Raw genomic sequence first — 23,244 nt, forward strand, 5'->3', positions numbered from 1 at the left:
GGAAGTGGACAAAAATTAAGCAAGGGTGCTTTGTAAATACGGTGGCGTTTGAGCTTCAGACGGCAAGCACGGGAGGACTGGGGCTCTGGATAAGCTACCGAATCGGAACTGTAGCTCGCGGGGTGGTTCCCCAGGAAAGACCGAGAGCAAGGATTACGCTGTACACTACTTCTCATGCCAAGCCCCGCCAATTCACTTGGAGTACGCGCAATGCATCTTGAACGATCGTGGTTGAGAGTTATCAAGGAGTACGCCGATTCTATGCTAGCCTGGAAGGATATCGATCCGCTATGCTCGAGATTGACGAAGTCACCATAGACGCCTCGCTCCCCTTAAATACTCGCCCGCAAGCGATTGCTACCACCACCCCCTGCCCAACCTTTGGCGCCGTGCAGACTCTATCTGTCACGTTGGACAAGATTCCACTCATACTAGGAAACGAAATTAGCCATTGCCTTCCACAAATACCGGGTCAGGGACTGCTTACCACTCGCCCATCGTCATCGCCGGTGTAAACACACTGCGGCATAGGCGCGATGCAAGTCACGCCGGCGTCGTAGTTGGCCCCCACTTCCGAGCGCGGATCGACGTGGTCCAACCGCCTAAGCAACTCCAACACCCACTTGCCGTTCTTGACGCACTTCTTCCATACGTTCACGCGTCCCCTCTTGTGACCAGTGAAGATAAGGTAGTTTTCGAGCCACTCGTTACCGGCGCCTTCGTAGAAGGAACAAGAGTGCACGTAGTCATCTGGCTCGGTGCAGACATTCTGGTCCAGTATAACCGTGCCATTGATGGTGTAGAGAACGACGTTTGGGCCAGACCCAAGCATGATCTCGCCAGAAACATCGTTGATGCGGGCGCATTCGACGGCTCGCGAAAGCGGCAGCTTCCGAATAAACTCGAGACGATTGAGGTCCCAAACAAAGGCTTGGCCGTCAGTCGACACTGACACGAATGTGCTGAAGGACTTGGACACTGCGATGTTCGTCACAGGGGCGCGATGGCCAAAGAGTGACGAACGGGGGAGCAGGTCCACCACTTTGCCGGGGGCAGTCTGCACCGCGTAGACGGATATAACGCAGTCCTCTCCAGCCGTGATCAGCGTCTTGGAATCAGCAAAGGTAGCGCAAGACAACTGCCCAATATGAAGATTCTCGAAGAGTCCCGCGGGCTTCTGCTTCTTAGCCAAGATCCCACCAAGAGCTGTGTCGGGCTTCCTTACCTTCCGGTTGTCGCTGAAGAAGAAACGGACACTGTTGTCCGCGTAGCCCCATTCGAGGAACTTGTCATAGGGGGCGACATTCAGACGGAATGGCGAGGCGCATATGAGCCTATCGATCTTCGGCGAGTAAATCAGAGAAGCCACCCTCTCGTGAGATTCTGTTTCGTTGGTTAGCTTTAGCAGACATGAGAGGCCAAAAAGACTTGCCTAGCAATGGATGCGATAGCCTGGTAAGAGCATAGACGGACGTGTCCAATCGTCGGATCGGGCAAGACGCATGCTCACGAGCGGGGTGGGGTCGTGTAAAGACTTGGTGTGGCGTTTGACCAAAGTTATGGATGACACCCGCGGTGATGCGTCTCTCCTGCGGATCGCTGATGTTGTCCAGGTCGGTGGCGCCTCTATACGAGAGATGGTGAAAGACGTTGAGGCTGTCAACGGCGGCATCGCCTCTTTGCTTGAACCCGAATACCAGATCGATCCAGTTGTGCAGATGCTGGCTGACGTACGGACTCTCAAGTGCCTCGCGGTGCTTGGCAATGAAGATCTTGGGGTCTCCCTTGGCCCAGGGAGGCAGGACGACATTGTTAACCCTCGCCCCTGTGCTCTCACGGTTGCCAAAGTTGTACTGGTTAATGTTGGTGAGGAACTCTGGAAGACAAAAGAACTCTGGTATCAACTCCCTGATGTCTGCCTTGTTGTCGCAAGAAGCAGACTGCCACGCATGAGGGATGGACTGGAAAAGACGGTCAGCGTGGTCGAACGATCCGCCCTGCAGGAGAATGTATGACTGAACGAAAGGTGGGAGGCGGATGAGGTACGAGGAAACAATCATAGCCGAAGAGTAGTGAGTGCCGTAGTGGAAAGGAGTCTCCCCTATCTCAGACAGAGCGTTGTAGGACTCCTTGAAGCCTGAAACACGGCTTGCCGTCTGAGCGCCCATCGGCTTCGAGAGATCGCGAAAGGAAGCGGGGTCGTTCAGATTCAACTCTTCACTTGTGTAGTCTGCGAGGACCCACGGGAAGACGGGATATTGTGTCAAATCGTTGAACGTCCGGCCGGCCATCGTGTTGACGAGCATGAGATAGTGAAAGTTGGACATCTCCCCTTTCTGCCACTTCTTCATGGCGGGGTTCCAAGGAGTTGAATTGAAGATGCTTCCAAACTTGGAACCAAAGCCTTGGGGCATCTCCTCAGAGACCTTTAGGGCTTCGAGACGCCAAGCATCTTCGGGGTTCGGTAGTGAGCTAGCAGCGTTGGTGTGTGGCGCCTTATTCATCAGCTTGCCAAAGACCTCGTCTCTCAGTGCCGGGTTGATGGACGTCAGTAAGTAGCTGCGTCCATCTGTGAAGAAGATTTCAACAGCAACGTCCCGGAACAAGAAACGTCTCTTAGAGATACTGATAACGTCGTGCCACCGCCAACTCCTCGACTCCTGCTCGCTGCGACTTGAGCTCTGGCGTTGCTCAGTGGTTTTGGCATCCGTAATTATCTCTGAGAAGGGATCTCTTTCCTCGGGGGGAGCTTGCCACGCGTTGACGATCTCGCCAGAAGCGCATTGGAAGACGTTGTCCATGATGTACAAGGCATCTTTTCCAATGATAAGGATACCTTCGCAGCCCTCCAAACCGACGATTCGTGAGATGTTGTACACCGCCTGGACTTGGTCACCCTGCTCAAGTCGTCGCATGACCTTGCGATTTTTATCTTCGAACCCATCGTCGCCCTCGTTGGCGTCGTTTGGGTCGTCGACTAGCTCGAAATCCTCTTCGGCACCGACGCCGGACTCGTTTGCCTCATCTTCCTGGTCCGTCTCGGCTGGCATGTCGGAGACCTCTGCCTCGCCATCAAGGCTAGGGATGGCCTTTATACGGGACGATGCCGGTGTGGGTGCCTTGATTGGCGATGGTGCGATCTGGGCGGCTACCATGTCGGTGTTCACCTTGAGGGCAGACGGGTTCATAGACTCCCCTGCTCTCCTCTTTGGCTGGTAGTCGCTATGTTTGTTGGAGTAGTCGGGTAGAAGCCTCAGACGCATTCGGTTGCGCCCCTCCGTACGGTCGAGCTTCCACTTGAGCTGTGTCTGCTCGCTGAACACGGCCCCCGGACGCCGCAGGTCATTGTCCATCTTGACGAATGCAGCAGCTAGAAAGGCCATATCATCTTGCTGGTCCTGAGTCAAGCGTTGGTGCTTGAAGTGCTCGCTTGTGAAGATGCTCTTCATCCAAGCACCGTTGGCCATGTCATGCCGCAGAAGAACATGATCAATACTGAGTGCTTCCATTTGCCACGCTTTTAGTCGGTCTCTGCGCTTCGCCAATCGGAACTTAGCCGAATCAACAGTTCGCTGGTTTTCGGCAGCCACAAATTCTTCCCAGATCTTGGAGATCCCGACAAAGAAGAAGGCATCGAGCGACGCACGATGCCGGTCCACCCATTCAAGAAACGCTTCATCATCAACCTCGGTGAGTTTAACAACGAATTCATTCGTCAACCGTTGTTGGTCTGTCGCCACGTTTTGGCGGAACAACACCTTCGACTCTTGTGGCTTTTGCACAAGCATAATGCGCATGATGGTAGCCGTGGCAGACCTGATGGCTACTCGGGAGTCCACAAGTTTCGTGTAAAGTTGGTACCAGAAAAGCTTCATGTACTCCTCCTCGTCCGAGAGAGAGTCTAATATAGGGGCCTGCCAGTATAGGATGTTGCTCATAAAAGCCTTTGCACTGGAGTCTGGTGTGTCGGGATCATCCAGCTCAGAGAACCGAAGCAGAAGCAGCTTGAGGAAGCTTTGACGTGTCGTGGCCACTGCTTGACTACAGAGACGGACGCTCTTCAAGGTAGAGACTTCGGGCCGCTGTAGGTATTCAAGTACCATACCAGCGAATTCTAGCATTGGCTCCGTACCATTGATAAACCAGCCTTCGAAGATGGCGTCCGTAACGTGTGCGGCTAATCTGCCCATATTGGTGAGAACCTTTGGCTCACACAGAACCCCCTGATTCGACTGAACGTGATTCCCAAGTTGTTGGAGTGTCTTCCTGAGGACAAAGGATTCGAAGTAAGCCTGGTGCTCTTGGAACCCAGGTGGGATCTTCAGGAACAGTCCGAAGCCAGGGAACTCCTTTCGCGTGAAGACCTGGTCAATGAATACACTAATGACCAACTCTACTAGGCCATCAAGGGCTGCGCTGCTAGGCTGTTGCGATTCGACCTTCTTCTTTGGTGACATGACCGGGGCAAAGCGTGCTGCACTGGGGGCTTGGGGAGATGTTTGATTAGTGAGCATCACAAAACCAGATGCCTTCCGGAGAGGGGTGCCGCGGGGGGTTCCAGCCAATGTAGCAACCGCATCCGTGCTCGTCGTGCGAATGATGGGACCAGGCTGAGAGCCGGCAAGGGGACGGATCATCACGTCTCCGCCTTCAAATGTGAGCGCCGAGTCTCGTGAGTTAAGCTCGGTGTCTGGGGTGACGGCATCAGTGCTAACGATGATGGGGTAACAGGCCCATAGTAGGTACCTGACGTACTCGGATGTCAAGGCAAAGTCTCTGAAGTCGGCGGAGCGAGAGTGCAAATCTGATAGAAATCGAACGACGGCAACGAGCATAGGCGCGTGATCTAACGTATTTCCGACCTCATGCTGGGCACCATCTGCCACTGATACGTATGTCAGCGCACTCATCATAGTATGTGAGTAACATGACCTACCTCTCGCATCGATGCCTCTAGTATCCATTGACTTGGCCCGGGGCCGTGTATCTAGCCCTTCGAAGCCGCTTGCAAAGAGGCTGCGCGGCTTTTGAGGCGAGTTTGGATCCTCCTGGCTCCTCATAACGTCCTTCAACCCATGTTGTAGCATTGACGTCAAAACTTGAAGACATTCTGGGTAGAGGACTCTTGCCTTGCCGAATGTTTCTAACAAGCTTGATAACTCAAAGTCGCGATCCAGGTCGAGATTGGCCACGTCAAATCCGAAAAGGATGCTGAAGCATATAGGCCACAGCGAAGGGACATACCACCAGCGTTTGAGTCGATGGGCCATGATGGTGAAGCCGCCAGTTTTCCCGGAGAACTTGGCTGTGTAGGCTGAGCCGTGGGTGATGAGAAGTCTTGCTAGGATCTTGCTGCCGTACACCACCGTTTCGGGGTCGTCATTGGCCAAAAGGTACAGTAGCCACTGGTCTACACTCAATAAAAATAGTTGGTTTTCGTCAGACGGTGGTCTCACCTTGTTTGTCACTGTCCTTGCAAACTTGCGGATATTGGCCAGATTGCCCTCTTCACAGAGAAGAGTTGAATACATTCCCAAGATCTTTGCACCAAGTTGCTTCTTGGTGAGGATTCTTGAGGAGGACGCATTCGGGGGGGTGCTGGAATCGAAGGTGGCTCGCCTTGCAAAGCCAGAAGCAGGGGTTCTGGCGATCGCAGATATAGGTTTAGGGGTCCTGACCAAAGAGGCTGTCGGTGAATGGTAGGCATAAGTAATGAACAGAGCGAGAGACCTATGCACCTCGGCTGTATAGTTGCATTTCACTAGATGTTCCAAAGCCGTCATGAAGTGCGGAAGTACTTCTTCTGAAATTGACTCTGCTTTCATGGCATCAAGTAGTCGTTTGACGATTCCTGTGAGTGTCAGTAACGCCAAGGCTTTGTCTACAAGTGCACTTACTCATGCGCATTAACCGTCTGCTGTTGAACTGGTGATACTTGCTCTTAACAGAGAAGGTTACAAACTGCTTGTAGTAGAGCCCCTGAGTGATGGGAGCAGATCGTCTCCAAGTATCAAAGTCGATCAGCAGGATGCGATAGGCCAGAGGATTGACAATGAAGGACTCTAGAGGTTCAGCATGATTGTATCCCACAAAATCAAGGACAAGGCTGAGAAGTTGAAAGCTTAGTTTGTCCCTCTCTTCACTTGTGATCGGCAATCGTAGGTTAACATTATCAGCACTCAAGTTGACGGTATATCCCAGCTTTGCTCTCAGGAGCATGCCTAAAATGGCATAACCGTTGTCGCGCTCCATGGCTTCACTGTTCCTCCAGCTCTTCTTAATGCAGAGAAATGTCATCTCAACAGCACGGACTGTTTCCTCTACCGAGGTTGCTCTCTCGACAATCTTGAGAGCTAGGGGAGTGAAGCCAGCAAGGCGCCAGAAGTTATCGTCAAAGTAAGAGGGCATGACGACCACAGGATTACCGGTCAGGATAGCTACCCCATGAGAGCGCGCCAACGCGTCCAGCAGGCATGGCAGTGCAGCATTGATGGCAATTGCCGAGCCACTTCTGTGTGTCATCTGAGTGAGACTCGTTGCAGCAGGCCGGGGCAAAGCACGGTAGAGCTGAGTGTCTTGGTAAGCACCATCCTCTCGAAAGACGCCTGATGGAAGAATGCTTAGCAGGATCTTCTGCTCAGGCAGGAGGCTGCCTGCCTTGTCCCTGATTGCTCTAATAATGTCCGAATGCTCATCTCTCCCCGGGTAGAAAACTTCGTTTCTCAGGCCCAGGCTTGCTGAAGCTTCATATGTCTGAAAGCCACCCAGGCTATCCTGAAAATTGCCTTGATACCTCGGGGAGAGGCCATAGTGGACGGCAAGAAAATCGTCACTCAGAGCATCCTCGAAAAGATGCGCAGAGGCCAGAGACCATTTGGAGAATACCAGGCCGGGTCCAAGCTGATTGGACAGGTCCCTCGGTGTTCCTAAGAATGCTTGGACGGGGTGCGGCTTGGCGTTGGTGGATGTAAAAGACGCAAAACTTTCAGTGCTGCCGTTTGCGAAAGGTGGCGACGAAGGGTAGGCACACTTAATCTGCTCCACAAACTCTCCGTTGACGTATAGCGAGGCTTTGCTGGCAGTCATTGTCTTGGGCCGTCTGTGAACTAGGGCAATGTGGTACCACTGTTTGTCTTTGAATGATATGCCCTTGAACCTGACGCTAGGTCGGCTGGATGTGACGGAGGTCTGTAGGATGAAGTTGCGAGTATCCCGTTCAAGATACATCAAGAGGAAGCAGGTCTGAGTCTCATCGAAAACGCCAAAAAGGGTAGTGTGAGAGTTGGGGTCAAATCGATCCACGCGGACCCACGCCGTGAAAGTGTATCCTGGAGATGAGTTGGGAGGGAATGGCCGGCCAAGCGTCGGCAGTTCGATGGAGGAATGACCGTGTAACGAAAGATCGAATTGGAAGAACGGAGGACCACTGTATGTCGAGGTCATCTCCAGGCTGAATTCGGAAGCCTCGGGTGATGTACTTGCGAGCAGGAACTGGGTGTCTGCTGGCTGATTGAAGCCTAGGTACATAAGCTTCTTGCAGATGATGAGCAACTTGTCTTTCTCAGCCTGGTCGAGTTTTGGAGCGGGATCGAACAGAACACAGAGCAAACGCGATAGTACGCCGGTAGCATGGAGAGCGGCGAGATTGAACGTGGAGATTGAAACGACGCTCGACATGATCTCCAGGACTGCCATCGAGCAGGAGTTTGCCGGCATATCTTGCCCTCTTGGGATAGATTCCCAGAACCCTACGACAGCCCGTAGGATCTCTGGGTTCCGGAAAACGGCCTTTTTGTGTACGAGGTTGCGCACCTCCTGGGCAATATCCCTTGTTTGTGGAGTGTTCGGTGTTTCTGGCTGCTCTTCGCCGCCTTCGGGGGCTTCTTTCGGGTCCGTTGTGGTTTCCTGAATGTTTGTCTCCTGGTGTGAGGCAAGGGACCGGCAAAGGGCATCAACGTTGTTGTCGCCCAGCGAGAACGCCAAGAGCTTTCCAAACAATTGGCAGTTGGTCCATAAGTCGGAGTCACTTCCGCCTAACCCGACGCTGGCGATGGTCTGTTCAAGAGCCTCCCATCCGCCGCCTTCTACTCTGTGACGGAAGTAGCGCTTGTTCCCAGGATGGCCCAAGAAGGCGGCGGCGAAGACATCCAGCACGGCTTCTAGCAGCCCGAACAGCCCCTCCTTCTCTTCTTTTGTCCGGCGCTGGGGGTTATAAAAGCCGGAAAAGGATCGCAGCACATCGAGGAGACGGTGAAAGCCGTGCAAGTGTCTAAAATCATCTTGGGGCGGACTCGGCGGTTCGGGGGCGGCAATATGCTGTCGGATTTGGCGCAAGCCCTTGAGGAGAACGGGAAATTCGGGATAGCCATTGTTGGTGCGTCTGGTTGTGCCAGCAGCGAGAGTGTCGAGTAGGCCGCGCAGGATTTCGAGAGCTTTCGAGTTGGCAGCACTGTTTGATCTGGACGACGCCGAGGTGGAGGATCGATAACGCCTCGATACGTGGAGAGTTGACATGATGCTGTTTCTTGCTATTGTAGCAGCTCCTTCATTCCAAAAGCTTCAGTCCCAGAACCCACCGAGGGTCCAGGCAGCGGTCAAAACTGGTCGGCATCGAAAGTGAGATGCGGCGCGTGGTGGGACGGCAGCTCGCAGCTCGGGCAAGAATGGGGCGTGAAAAGAGGGGATTTCCCCTCTTTGATTTTTTTATATATAAGGAGGGGTGATGATGTATCGTGGCGATGCAAAAGAAGCGGTTTTTGAAAATGTTGGTATACTCCGGAATAGCTGCCAATAGCCACCCTAACACGCGTTATCACGGAGATTGTAGCGGGAGCTGCAACTGTTGCAAGTGTCAGCCTTGAGCAGTGGAGGTGTGGCTTGAACGGGTTTCAATGGCTGCCTCGTCTTGCAGAAAGACAGGCAAGAGCGTCAGACACGCCGGCCGTTTTGTGAAATAGTGGGGTAGGAATGGTGGCGTTGCTGCGGCCCATACTGCGACGCTCGGCTCCTCCATAAACCTGCTCCAGATGTGGATGTACGGAGTACATCGTACGGAGGTTAGCATAGCACTTGTGTTTCCAAATGGATCAGTTCGCCCCGCAGGTACTGGTCTGATATTCAATACGCTGGAGGAGGTCTGCATAAACTGCCAACCGACCGACCTTACTGGGTAGGTGTATCGTTAGGTATGTGAACGGTGCCTTGGGCGCTCAGTTCTGATGGTTCTGGTCGCATTTCACGGAGACGATACTGATACACGCTTCCCCCATTCTATCCATGGAACCTCTCATATCACGCGGATCATACCTTGGCTTGAGGCAATAGGGAATGGCCAGCGTACACTCGTGTCACATGCGAGGCAAGATGCTACTTCATTGATAGATTGGCAATCAATTTATGTTGTTCTGAGTAGCAAACGCATGCATACATCTAGCATTATCTGCAGTGACATCCCCCCTCCCTCACCAAGTCGAGAGGGAGGGGACTCTTGTCCTAGCTGCGGCAGACAGATAAGATACGGTATCGAGCTGCCCACTCAGACACGACAGACAAACAGACGTTGAGCAGCGAGGATGGGCCGAGATACGGATAGCTTCCGGTACTCAAAGTCAACATGGATAACCCGAGTGGAGCCCATTGAAACATGCGCGCACGCTTCATCCCATCTGAGCTCGCATACAGACTCTAGATACTTGCATGTACCGTATTGGTACACCATTGTCCGGCTCTCCGGGCGTCGGCTCGACCCCGAGTGCAGAGCTTACGCGAGCGTGTTTCTCTGTTTTGCGTGGGTGGCGAAGCAACTGTACATATATGTACTCAGGTGAGTGTCTGTGTTGGAGGGAAACACCCTCCCCTCATTGATGCATGAAACCCACCAACCAAAGCTAGAAACACATAAACACGAATCAGTCGGTGAAGACCTATCGGTCTTTCCATTTGCGTTGAGTCAGTGACCGGCCTTAAACGCGAGCCATGACAAACACCATGGCAACAAACAAAGGATTGGCCGACTGCCCATGTGTCATATCCCCGTTGACCGGTGGTGACCGCTTAAGCGACTATGGGCTCGCGCTGCTGGGTATTCCTCCGGAACGTTGCTGCATCTAGGAATAAGCTTGGGCGGTAATAGGGCGGTTTCAGTCTGGGCCTTCCCAGACACCGAGACCCGAGACCCATTCTGTCCTTGGGTTAAGTACCTCGGTCTTGCAACGACAGCGGCAAATGCGTTCGTCGATTGACGAGGCTGTCGTCGTTATTGCTGCACCGCTTCATATGGATCCATATCGAGGTGGCGTGGAAGGCCCGATCATGGCCTTTTCGGACAGCACGGTATAGATAGCGTGCTGGGCTGCAACCTTTAGCACTGACAACCCGACTCGCAAGCTCTTAGCCTAAGGTTTTTGCTACAGAGACGTCCCTGGCCCGGAAAACACTTTGACAGCACTCGGACGAGCCCTTCTCTTGCTGGCATGCGGCCTCGACGTCTGCCCCCGTCAGTCCCCATTTGAGTATTCGAGAACCTGGATGAATCGGGCGGCTGGCGGCTGACTGGCAGCTCCGCGTACCAAGCTCTGGCTGACAGTCTGGCTAGCTGACGGCTGGCCAATCGCCTCCGGCTGGCCTGGCTTGAACACACCTCCTGTTTCTCAGGCAGCTCCAACGCCAGACTGCCCCCGATGACGGGAAGGCAGGGAAGTGAGGGAAGTGAGGCACGTGCCAGGCACCACACGGAGGCGTCCTCATCTGACCTGTGGGTCAGGCGTACTAGGCTAGGTAGCTCTGATCAGCGTAGCGTTGCTGTGGGCCTCGTCTCCTCCCCGCCACCAAGGTTCCAGTTCGGACAGCTCTTAAACCCGTTCCAGTCGGAGCTTGAGCAACGGGATGACAGGGCAGAGCAGGGCGGCAGCAAAGGTACCCTGGGGGATAAGCTCCAGCATTGCACCACCTGACAGATAGCGCGTCAGCTTCACCTCGTAAGAGTGATTGAGACCGACGAAACTCCAGGCGTCCGGTGGCTCTGGGGGGCCTGTCCTCCCTTTCGCCTTGGATTTAATCCTTGGCGGGTCTTCTGTGTACTGTAGAAGATCCTGTGTTGTTGGACACCTCATTACAATTAATCGTATCATCACTGAGCAAGTCGCAGCGAGGCCAATGCAAGCCGGTCCGTCCGAGGTTAAAGGTGCAGGCAACCACAAAGTGACGAAGAAGACAGTCAAGAAGACGAGGCACAACTGCCAGCACACGACATGTGCTGTGTCCCCTACGAATGGTCGATAGCAGATCCCAACGAAACGGCAAAAGCTTCGAGTGTCGAGATAAGACGGGATGGCAGCACCCGTGAAGCTTCAGGGTCCTCCGGATAGATCTGCCTCGCTCTCCGCTCCAAATCGTCCATTACGCGTTATCGCATGCAGCGCTATGCGGGATATGCGGACTGTGTGGATATCAGGTGGGTTGGAGGGGAAGCTATTGCTCGGTTGAGACAATTGGGTGAAGAATGCGTAAGGAATGCTGATAGTGCGGTACATGGGATTGACTTTCCCATGTTGGAGGACCAGGCGCGGAATCGGCCACTGGATGTATGGGTAGGCTGTCACCTGTGCCGTCCGTCAGTTACCTCCGTTGCCTCATTGATTTGGACGGATGGATACACGTAGATAAGGCTGTCAGCGGTTGAAATCGACGAGTTCCCTGGAAACAAAAATGACTCGTTGATGTAGGTAGCTGACCATGGTTTCGAGGAATATTAGGAGGCTGCGATGAAAGGGGCAGGCGAGCGTGGCAAGGTAGGTACGGAGTACAATGTCCACTCTGCACTCTGTGACTGATTGATTGCCTTCGTTTCGGCCTCAGTTCATGGAAGGCTTGGGGATGACGTCAACTGCTCTGCTGTGACTCTGAATTCCATGGGGGTGTTCTGTTTGCTACTTGACCGTGGTTCCCAAAGAGTGCTGTTGGAGTGGGAAATTGAACAGCTACAAACACGGCATCTCGACGAAGCTTGACGGATGGAGCTCCCATCAGAAACACAGCCGGATTGGTTCTGTTCTGTGCCTGGGAACAGAGTTCTTGGAAAGCTCACATACCTAGGTAGGTAGGTAGGGAGGGAGGTAGCGTCCGGTGGAAGAGGTACTGCACTACTATACGACGTGTACCTACCTAGATAGCATAAAGCTCAAGCAAGCAGCTGCCTGTATCGAACATGGTGCCTGGCACAGCTCGGCGGGGGTCGCCAGGCAAGGTACCTACGCACACGGTGACACACACCTCCATGGTACGTACCCAGCAGCCCAGGGAATCCCCAAACGTGACCCCCTCTTATCGCATTGCCGAGGAAACCCTATCGAGTCATTCCATTGGCTCTCTTACCCATCCATAGGGGGCGCTAGGCCGGTTTCGGCGACGTCAGCCACCCGCCGGCTCTTATCTTGTTGGCTGCGTCACACTGGGGCGGCGCAATCATCCTAAGGCCGATACGGGTACGCTGCGGATACCTCACCAAGAGCTGTGCGCACGCAACCGCCGTTGCCTTCCTTCCCTTTATATATGCTCCCTCCCGCCCTCCGGAGCCCCCATCGCTTGTTCTCCTGCTCCATCTCTCCCCCATCCCTCCCCCTCCTTCATCGGCATCATCCACCCTTCAACTCCATCGAGTATTCGTCCTTCCCTGGCGACTTCGGCAGCTTCAATCTCCTTCTTCCTGTTATCGTAACGCGCGTCTCCGGTAGACCTTTCACACAACCACATCACCGCCCATCATGAGAGGCTTCATCGGTGCCGTGGCCGGCCTTGCTGCTGTCGCCAGCGCCACTCCTTCTCTTTCCATTGAGACCATCCACGACGGCGCCGCTCCCGTCATTTCTTCCACCAATGCCGAGGCTGTCCCGAACTCGTACATTATCAAGTTCAAGAAGCACGTCTCGGACACTGATGCTGAAGACCACCACAATTGGGTCCAGCAGATTCACTCTTCATCCCAGGACGAGCGTCTTGAGCTGCGCAAGCGTGGCCAGGAGCCCCTGGTTGACAATGTCTTCCACGGCCTGAAGCACACCTACAAGATCGGCAACGACTTCTTGGGTTACGCCGGTCACTTCGACGAGGCCACCATCGAGAAGATTCGGAGGCACTCTGACGTAAGTTCGACCCTTGATTCTACACTTTGATGTCCACAACATCAAACCCATCAATCTAAGCTCAGTGCGCGGCACAGCTGGTCCTAGGCTTTTTGATGCCGTCGGACTTGGATCGACCCGCCCGACTAGTTACAGTCATACCTTGGCCAAACTGCTTGCTGACACATCATTCTGCAGGTTGAATTCATCGAGGTCGACTCCGTTGTCCACACGCAGGTTCCCGTCAAGTCTCAGGGTGCTGAGGCTGAAGACACCTGCGACGGCGAGCTTGAGAAGCTTGCCCCCTGGGGTCTAGCTCGTGTGTCCCACCGCAAGTCCCTGGGCTTCGGTACCTACGACAAGTACCTCTATGCCGAAGATGCTGGTGAAGGTGTCGACGCCTACGTGATCGACACCGGCACCAACGTTGACCACGTCGACTTCGAGGGTCGTGCCAAGTGGGGCAAGACCATTCCTTCTGGTGACCAGGACGTCGATGGCAACGGTCACGGCACTCACTGCTCGGGTACCATCGCTGGTAAGAAGTACGGTGTCGCCAAGAAGGCCAACGTCTACGCTGTCAAGGTTCTCCGCTCCAACGGCTCCGGTACCATGAGCGACGTTGTCAAGGGCGTTGAGTGGGCTGCTACTTCTCACATCGAGCAAGTTAAGGCTGCCAAGGACGGCAAGCGCAAGGGTTTCAAGGGCTCCGTCGCCAACATGTCACTTGGTGGTGGCAAGACCCAGGCTCTCGATGCCGTTGTGAACGCTGCTGTCGACGCCGGTATTCACTTTGCCGTTGCTGCCGGTAACGACAATGCTGATGCTTGCAACTACTCCCCCGCTGCCGCCGAGAAGGCCGTCACCGTCGGTGCTACTGAGCTCGGCGACCGCCGCTCTTACTTCTCCAACTACGGAAAGTGCACCGACATCTTCGCCCCTGGCACCAACATTAAGTCCACCTGGATCGGCAGCAAGTACGCCGTCAACACTATCTCCGGCACTTCCATGGCCTCCCCGCACATCTGCGGCCTCTTGGCCTACTACCTTTCTCTCCAGCCCTCCACTGACTCCGAGTACTCGGTTGCTCCTATCACCCCCCAGAAGCTCAAGAAGGCTCTCATCTCGGTCGGCACTGTTGGCGCCCTGGCCGACATCCCCAGAGACACCCCCAACGTCCTCGCCTGGAACGGCGGTGGCTGCAGCAACTACTCTGCCATCATTGAGGCTGGCAGCTACACTGTCAAGCAGGAGACCAAGGAGGCCACCATTGATGACCTCGAGAAGGCCATCGAGGAGGACTTTGAGGTTCTTTCCGGCAAGGTTGTCAAGGGCGCCAAGAATATTGGCACTAAGGCTGAGAAGCTTGCCAAGAAGATCCACAACCTCGTCGATGAGGAGCTGAAGGAGTTCCTCAGGGAGACCTCCTTGTAAGCGTCGCTGTCAAAGCGACAAAGGGCCTTTATTTTTCCTTTTTCTCTTGGTTCAATGGCACTGTACGCATAGGGTTACCGCTGGATGGATTGGTTGGGATGGACGCATCGCTTTATAGCTACATACAGATCTCATAGCACAACAAACTAAGTCTCCTTATTTATTACTACTTGAAAGGTGCACGCACCCGTATTCAATGATGCTGGACGTGACGACTAGGAATGTTTATTCGTATGGCTCAGCAACTACTTAGGTGAACCCTATCTAAGCGCCCTGATGGGCTGCGATGCCGGTAAGCCAAACTCTGCCGCCTGTCATGAGTAAGCCCGTCATGCATCCTACTGACCGATGGGTGATACTGATCGGATTGTCTAGGAGGAGCTGTTATCAAAACTTAGCGACGATTCCGCTATGTAGCACCTCCGTTACTTCAGTTGAAGCTACCTTTGGTCGAGACATCGTGTTTCAAATACACGGGTGATCCTCAATCTCGAAGTCGGTTTACCCTTCTGCAGCTGGAATGCGTTCCTCTCCCATCAAGGAACAAATAAGAATAGCTGGATCATGCCGACGCCACCTCATACCTGCTCAAATCAGGGATTGATTATGGATCCTTCTGCTTACTGCCTTCCCTCGGTCCCGGCGTGCCTTCCGTTCCCCATCTTGCAGAGTTCACACGGCCCCCGAGAAGGAGCGATCATGGACCTCAACGGCGGCTGCTCTTTTCCTCGTGGCTCTGCTAAAGCGTGGCCACCTTCCTCATCCTCCGTGTCATCCATCTCGTCCTTCACAGCTCATCATTCTACAATCTACGCGGCACTTCTTCGAGCTCCCACAGCTTGCTTTTGGTTAGCACTAGCCCGAATCTCGGAAGTAGACCACCACCAGCTTCAGTTGAATCTCTCTAGCCACCCTACTTTATAACTAGGTAGCCGCAAAGTCGGTCTTGTTCCTCTCGCCTAAAGCCTCTCTACCATCCCTTGCACCTCTATGCGGCGACGCAACAGTACTAAGTCGGGGTCGACGCTGACTCGAAGCAAGTCCACAGCCTCCTTTCGCTCTGCTGTCCAAAGGTTGGAGCATATTGATCCAGTCATTGCCGAAAGAGACGCTCATATTGCTGCTACCTTATCCTTCTGCCGCGTAGGCCTTGCTTCCGACCCAGAAATAAGACCTTGGCTTTCCCGCAACCACAGCCGCTCTGGCCGTATGGAATCCTGGCCAGAGGACCCAACGGGTGACGACCGTTTCCAGCATGACTTCGAAGAGAATGGTATACGTCGCCAGCAAAGCGTCCGCTTCGTTAGGCAAGGCTCTCGCTCAAAGAGGCTTCAAAGTAAGGATAACGACGCCTCCTCGGACGCAGACACCATTCGACGTCGAAACATACTCAAGGATGTTGGAAATCGAACCCAGACCCAGTCGTCTGGCAAGGTCGGACGCTCTTCCGTGAGCACTTATACCACCAACTACGTTAATTCATTGCCACCAGTCGACTCATTTGGACCAGCGGACGAGTGCGCGCCTCCTCCAGCATCGTATCGACACCTACGCAAGTCCCGATCGATGTTTTCCCCGTTGAACCACACTCCAGCGACCACATACTACTTCAACGATTCTTCGAAGCAAGTGAACAGAGAGTCCTCGTTACAGCCACAGTTCGTGCAAGATATGAAGGAGAACAAATCTCCAACAGAGTCGATGGGACTACGCGCACCGAAATCAGCCAGCTTCCTAAAGTTGCGAGGCACCGCGAGTGTTGCTCGAACAAGCAGTCGAAAACTCAACGATTTGGCGGTCCATGATGCCGAAGAGACTTTCCGCAGAAACATTGAAGACCAGCAAAAACTGAAGCCACGATCGTCTATATTCTTCCCACGAACAAAGAAGAGCCAGAGTACCCTAGGTCTCCGCAAATCCATGAGAGAGTTCGGTTCCGATGCCCATCTGGCGGATACTGCAAACCCCCTAACCGTCAGCAAGGACGCCTCACTGCGGAAGAAGGCACGGAAAGTTTCCAATAGCCTAAAATCGAAGCTCAAGGAGATATTCGGGCGCAGCAAGAAAGACAAACCGGCTTCTGTAGCAAATGAAAACGAGGCAGTAAATGTTGGAAACGAAGACGGCATGGAGTCCGAGCAAGATGATCCATATATGGATATCATCGATCCAGTTCTAACGGATGAGTGCTCCATCTCACAGGTCCCCTCTTGTGTACCTTCATTGCACGACGCATGCTCATCCCGCAGGCTTCGTTCCCGCCAAGGAAGCATAGAGAGCATCGGGAGCGAGAGAAACGTGTCAAATGAAAAGTCGCGTGTGACCAGTTGGACAAGCTCGGAAACGTGTACCCTCGACAGTCAAAGTATGCGGGGTGGCGAGCGTGATAAACAACGGCTATCCGTCATCAAAGAGAATGGTCCCCACTACTCGTCCTCCTCTTTTAGGCGACCAGGCATAGGCGACCGCAATCCTTACGAGTTGTCACCACCATCGCTGTCTCCCTCGGAAAACCTAGCCCGCTCTGAGACCTCAATGGACAAATCCAGGACCTATCCGGCACTCATCGACCGCTTCCGCGATACAAAACAGGACCAGCAGAAGAAGAACGGACTGCAACACAGTGGTGGCTGGGACTGGGACTTGAAAAGGCATGGATCAAACCAACTCCCAAAATCCTACAACGAACAGAGCATCAAAGAAGTTGCGAAACAGAAGCCGCCGACTATCAGATGTGTCTTACAAGATGACGACGTATTTCAAGACAATTCGGGGGAGGCGGCACAAATAGGTTTTGGTATCGTAACCACCAACTCTCTTCCGAATGAAGCAAAATCATTGTTGAGTAGCGCGGCTCACGATCGCCAACGATCTGAATCGGAGGCGACCCTCGCTTCTCAGAGAGCCCATCCAAGACCTGTTGCTAGTGATGGACATGGGTCCCCACCCTCAAGGTCATCCACCAGGCACAGCGAGGACATCACGTTGGCCCCGAGGACCTTGTCAACCCGCAGTTCTGCCTTCTTTGGCAGTCCAACGTGTCAATTATTTCGGACAAAAAGTCCTTACCGTAAGGCATTGCAAGCATCAATCAAGGAAAGCAACCAAGCATCGGCCGAGCTACGTTCACCAACAATTTCGAGCCTCAATCTTGAGCTGATTCCTACAAGGCGTCGCCCAAGTCTATCTGAGGAGGATCCACGTCTTGCCTACTCTGAGAGTATATACTCCGATGAACTCCGCTCGTCACGAACCACACCGCAGCTCAACAATAAGCCAGCAGGGCCGGCTATTCCGCCCCGACACGCCAGTCATCGAGCGAGTCCTGTGCTTCTCGAACCAGCCTCTTTTACTGGCGTATATGCGGACGCTGCCATCGAGCACAGTTCCGATAGAAGAGCTCTTACAACTTCTCAACATAACACTACTATTGCCCGAGGCACACAACTTGAGCCTCTGACATACACGCCCACAACACCAATTGATCGAACAGTATCAAATGCAAGCTCAGTGGAGTGGAAGACGTGGCTCTCCGCTAACGCATCAAAGACTGATGCCAATCTAGTCAACGCCAGGGCCCAGGCTTTGACTGAAGTTCGATACTCGAAACCAAGCATGCCTAGAAACTTCGGTCATGTGCGCGAGAACGCAGAAATTGAAGATTCGCCGTCTCCAATGTCGTATAAGCCGACATGTCCTAAAACAACCAGAGTACAGACGCCGCTCAGGACGATGAGCCACAACCCTCGCCAAGCATCGTCTGCCAGTCGAGTTGAGATTGGCACCAAGACACCAGTCTTTATGACGTCTAGCAGAGATGAGAACGCAGCTCCCAGGTCAGATGGGCGCGTTACCAAGCATCTTCGTGGCGTATACGGTCCTCTAACAGTTCCGCCACGGAGCTCGTTGCGTACAACTCCTTCAATGCCCCTAATACGACCTCAGTCTTCTCGGAACAATGCTCCCATAAAGTTGGGGAACAGCGGGGCTTCAAAAATGCGCAGCTTCGACACAATGCCGAAACTCCTGTCAGCCGAGGTTTCTCCAAGACCAAAAAGCCGATCTCCTATCACAAGGTTTGGGCGCAGTGGAGGAGACAGTGAAATCCAGTCGTCGGCATCTAGCCCTAGACTTACAAAGGCGTTTAAGAAACAATTTGGTCCCTTACAGACCAAAGAAAATTCAAATGGTCCAAAGGGGAGGTCTCCCAGGAGGAAGGACGGTCCCATGCGCCACCGCTTGTGGGACTCCAGCGATTATGATATTGCGGACAGACCCGATGCAATAAACCAGCAAGACAAGAAGCCTCAGACGGGAGAAGGCAAGCAGATGCTCGAAGGCTTCTTGAGCAGCAGACGCCAGGTCTCTATCATGGGTAATGAGCCAACAGTGTTTCTTTGAGACTGATGATCAACTCCTGTGCCGGAAATCGGTTGTTTCTGCTTGCAGAATGCTTTTTACGCAGTAACGCCGACGGGTTTGACGTATGAGTTATGTCAAAAAGGCGAGGAATACCATAGAGAAGCATGGAGTTAACGGAACAGACGTGGTCGGGCCCCTAATAATACATGACGCACGTATACTTATCGCCTCAGACATGGATCATGCGGAGATAGCTGTCGTTCGGAGGAAGTGTAGTGAGCTGTGCGGTCTTGATGTTATGTATGTGCCGCACAAAGTTCATTATTAATTCACGCTGTTCTTAGATTGGCGGCGTAGTTTCTTTTTAATCAGTACATGTCAAGTTTTGGGACCGGACCCGAATCTGTACTGGGCCCAGGCGAAGCTGCCCTCCTTCATAGTCCACAGCTGCCTGCCGAGGTCGTCCCCTGCGGCGCCGGCGGCAACATGAACGGGCATGAGATGGTCCATCCACGGATGGGCCTGTCTGGCATCGGGTCGCCTACACAGTTGAGACATCTTTCGCTGCCTTTCGTGAGCGCCGGCCTCGGCCGCCTCTTTGAGGGCATCGTCGAAGCTGACAGCGTAGGGCAACGGCTCGGGCCCGCTGCCCATGTGATGGAGATTGTGCACGGACATGCCGGCGGCAATGACGACGACGCCCTCGTCGCGGAGGGCGGAGACGGCGCGGCCGAGGCGGTAATGGGCGTCCGGGTCCTCGCCGCGAAGGAGGGAGACCTGGACGAGGGGGACGCGGAGGGGGTTCTCGTCGGGGTGGAAGGCGACGTGGAAGCCGGCCCAAACGCCGTGGTCGAGGCCGCGGTGCGTGCGGGAGCAGGAGATTTCGCCGTCGGCGACGAGGAGGGCACAGACGCGGGCGGCGAGGGCCGGGGAGCCGACATTCGGGTAGGTGGCGGCGTAGTAGTGCGGGGGAAAGCCGGAGAAGTCGTAGATGAGGGGGGCGGAGGGGGCGGCGTTGACGAGGACGGAGGCCGGGACGGGGGACTGCCAATGCGCGGAGAAGACGACGACGGCGGCGGGGCGGAGGGAGGTGATTTCGGCGCCGATGGGCTGGAGGACCGGGAAGACCGGGTGGGACGTGTTGTGCATGACGTCGGGCTGGAGAGCACAGTTTTGGTGTCTGAGGCATTGCGGAGGAGATGGGTCGAGGGAGGAAGGGGGGACGAGATATACTTACGCCGCCGTGGGAGAAGAAGTAGACGGGCATCCTGGGTCTCTTCACTGTGGCCGACTCTGGGCTATGAGATGTGTGGTTCGCAATGGCCGCGCTGGCCGTCTCGAGGAACGATCGTAGGGTGGGCGAGACCAGGTACGCCGTGAGGGCGACCAAAAGGGAGAGGAGGAACAGAGGGGTGAGGCGCGGCATAGTGGAAAAAGCTGGGTGTGCTGACGCTCGAGTCTTCAGGTGAAAGGGCCTGGTGCCCGGCGATCTGGTTTGTTTTATGAGGGCGAGGACGTGGGCGAATGCGAAGAATTTGAGGACTGCCCAGAGCCGATGGCTGGGGTTCGGGGTATCGGCGCGGAGCAGGCGGAGGGGCCGGATGGCGGCGGGCGATGGCACGATGGGTGGCTGCTTTTCGTCGCGCGCGGCAGGGTCCACTGCGTCCCATATAACGTAAGGTATCACCTTAGCGAACATCAGGCCATGTAAGTAAGTCGCTGGCTCGCCGCCGTGGTCCCGAATCTGATAGACGACCAGGAGTTTCTGGATCGTGTGGAGGGGAGGCCTCCTCGGGACAGAACCCGCATGGGAAATTGCCGCTCCTAATGGAATCATGAAAGGCTGTTTGCTAGACAGGATACCAAGTGCAACATCCATTACATGGTTCCGGTCTGCAGTTTATCTATGCAACATAGCGGTGAAACGGAAACCGGCCTCGAGTCGTTTAGCTCATGGTCCAGAAGCCGATTCATAGACAGAGAGTACAATTTCGCGCGCCTGTAAGCAGTACGGATCTGGTCCTGGTGTCATTGCTCGTGCAGGTCAGCGGTAAGCTTAGTGTTCGTTCTCCTCTTGATTTCATGACCCTCACGCGTGGGACCAAGTACTTATAAGGTAGGTAAATATCTTGGGTGACGAGAGGATCGCTTAGCGGGAGGTCGGGACACAGATAGAAGGACGGGACCCCTCACTAGTGCATTTCGGCGTTGAAGGCAGACTATGCGGCCTGTTTCCGCCCCCCCCCCCCCCCAATACGGTTGGATGCATGGATGCATGTAAAGACCCAGGTCCGGCGAGGCTGATGCCGTATGCCGTAAACAAAGACACGCCGATTCTAGACGCTTGATGGGAGCTGAGATGCAGTTAAGGACGAGTGACACATATGGAGTTGAAATGGAGGAACAGTACACTTTGCATAATAGCCGCCTATTCCCTCTCGAGTCCCAAATATATCTACCTGGGTAGGTATCGCCATATCCACTGTCTTACAGTGCAATTCGACAAGGGTCGCCGAGGCCTGCTCGTACATCCAAGGACATCGTCCTCTTTCCGTTCCAATCCTGATCGATAATAGTGATCTTCTATTAACTCTTTCCGTCCGAAAAAGGGAGGACGATTTGATCAGACGAGAAGCCAGGCTGAACAACGGCACGGTACCGAGCCCGGTCCAGATCTCCAGCCCCCCTCCCCACCCCATCGGCAGGGGTGAAAGAGAGAAAAGAAAGAAGGAAAAATTACACCACGTAGACAAAAGTCCTCAACTCGGCTCCCGACTCCCGGTGCCCCGCCGTCCGAGCTTTCGCTACGCTTCCCCTGGCATCCATCTCGCCCCGTCAATTCATCCAATTCGCATCCAATTCCAATGCTCATCCCGCGGAGCTGTGTCACAAGCCTCTTTTTCGTCGTCGTAAATAACCTCGCATCGCTCACCGCCGCCGACGGCCAGCACCAAGATCCGCTGCTGCACTCGGACAATCCTGCCTCACATCCGCCCCCCGTCGCCGCCGTCGCGGACGCTGCACTCCTCCCCGCCGCCGGATCTCTCCCGCTCTCCACAGCCATGTCGTCGTCTCTCGCCCGATCGGCCCCGCTCGTGTTCCCGGCCGCCGGCAAGCACACGGCCACCGTCATCTTCGCCCACGGCCTCGGCGACACCGGCAACGGCTGGGCGAGCGCCGTCGAGAACTGGAGGCGGAGGCAGAGGCTTGACGAGGTCAAGTTCGTCCTGCCTCACGCGCCCCAGATCCCCATCACCTGCGTGAGTCTAACCTCGCCCCAACCCGTCCCTTCACCCCGTTCTGTCTCACCTCGCCCCCCACCCCCCCCCTCCAAGGCATACATGCAAATAACGAGAGCACCGACCGAATTCCTATCACGCGGACGCTGACAACTCTCAATAGAACTGGGGCATGCGCATGCCGGGCTGGTTCGACATTGTAAGTCGCAACACGATCTTTGACCGTCACCGCCGTCAGCAAGAGTTATCGGCGGCGTCGTCGTCGTTGTCGTCGTCGTCCCCGCTGACCCTGCCCCAGAAAAAGCTCGACGGCACCGTCGAGGGCCTCCGCGAGTCCGAGGACGAGCCCGGCATCCTTGCCTCGGCCCAGTACTTCCGGTCCCTCATCCAGGCCGAGGTCGACGCGGGCATCCCCGCCGACCGCATCGTCCTCGGCGGCTTCAGCCAGGGCGGCGCCTTGTCCATCTTCGCCGGCCTGACGTGCCCGCATCGCATCGCCGGCATCGTCGGCCTGTCGTGCTGGCTGCCGCTCAGCAACAAGTTCGCCGGCCTCGTGCCCGCCGACAAGCCGAACCAGGACACGCCTCTCTTCCTGGGTCACGGCGATGCCGACCCCCTCGTCCGCCATGAGCTCGGCGCGCTGAGCGCCGAGGCGCTGACCAAGCTCGGCTACAAGGTTACGAGGAAGATTTACCCGTGAGTTCTGATCCGTCTCCCCCCCTCCTCCTTTTCTTCTTTGTATCCAACCCCCTTATGGTTGGGGTTCGATGGCAACGCGTGCTGATTCTTGGATCCTAGCGGCATGCCTCACGCCGCATGCCCCGAGGAGCTGGACGAAGTTGAGGCTTTTCTGCGGGAGAGACTGCCGCCGACTCAGAAGTGAGATCGGGCTGGCGCGGTCAATGTTCCAACGTCACGCAGGAGAAGATGGTCTGATGCTGGGAGTCCTGGACAGACGAGAATGGGAGGGTCATTTCTCGAATACGAGTTTCGCATGACGAGCAGGCGAAAAGGCATCCATAAAGGGCATGCTTAAGCCAGCAGCTGTTGCAAGCAATCAGCATGAAGCCACGTCGCTTTCCGCTCGAGAC

General features: G+C 54.8%; 5 protein-coding genes across 5 annotated transcripts; 3 read left to right on the plus strand and 2 right to left on the minus strand.

The window, feature by feature from the left end:
• Window positions 1-398: 398 nt before the first annotated feature.
• On the minus strand, window positions 399-8,514 carry GLRG_07890 (beige/BEACH domain-containing protein; the record flags this gene model as incomplete). The annotated part of the gene is made up of 6 exons (XM_008098575.1): window positions 399-431; window positions 488-1,177; window positions 1,226-1,370; window positions 1,429-4,879; window positions 4,937-5,851; window positions 5,898-8,514. 6 exons carry the CDS (start codon window positions 8,512-8,514, stop codon window positions 399-401), a joined length of 7,851 nt encoding a protein of 2,616 aa, XP_008096766.1.
• Window positions 8,515-12,761: 4,247 nt separating this feature from the next.
• GLRG_07891 (subtilase) lies at window positions 12,762-14,552 on the plus strand (the record flags this gene model as incomplete). The annotated part of the gene is made up of 2 exons (XM_008098576.1): window positions 12,762-13,139; window positions 13,317-14,552. The coding sequence occupies 2 exons, from the start codon at window positions 12,762-12,764 to the stop codon at window positions 14,550-14,552; spliced, it is 1,614 nt and encodes a 537-aa protein (XP_008096767.1).
• A 990-nt stretch (window positions 14,553-15,542) lies between these two features.
• On the plus strand, window positions 15,543-18,953 carry GLRG_07892 (uncharacterized protein; the record flags this gene model as incomplete). Its single annotated transcript, XM_008098577.1, has 1 exon — window positions 15,543-18,953. The coding sequence occupies one exon, from the start codon at window positions 15,543-15,545 to the stop codon at window positions 18,951-18,953; it is 3,411 nt and encodes a 1,136-aa protein (XP_008096768.1).
• A 339-nt stretch (window positions 18,954-19,292) lies between these two features.
• On the minus strand, window positions 19,293-20,340 carry GLRG_07893 (uncharacterized protein; the record flags this gene model as incomplete). The annotated part of the gene is made up of 2 exons (XM_008098578.1): window positions 19,293-20,072; window positions 20,152-20,340. The coding sequence occupies 2 exons, from the start codon at window positions 20,338-20,340 to the stop codon at window positions 19,293-19,295; spliced, it is 969 nt and encodes a 322-aa protein (XP_008096769.1).
• A 1,636-nt stretch (window positions 20,341-21,976) lies between these two features.
• Window positions 21,977-23,036, plus strand: GLRG_07894 (phospholipase/Carboxylesterase; the record flags this gene model as incomplete). Its single annotated transcript, XM_008098579.1, has 4 exons — window positions 21,977-22,174; window positions 22,317-22,352; window positions 22,452-22,849; window positions 22,952-23,036. 4 exons carry the CDS (start codon window positions 21,977-21,979, stop codon window positions 23,034-23,036), a joined length of 717 nt encoding a protein of 238 aa, XP_008096770.1.
• Window positions 23,037-23,244: the final 208 nt, after the last annotated feature.

Source organism: Colletotrichum graminicola (genome assembly GCF_000149035.1).
Source record: "Colletotrichum graminicola M1.001 genomic scaffold supercont1.34, whole genome shotgun sequence".
NCBI lineage: Eukaryota > Fungi > Ascomycota > Sordariomycetes > Glomerellales > Glomerellaceae > Colletotrichum > Colletotrichum graminicola.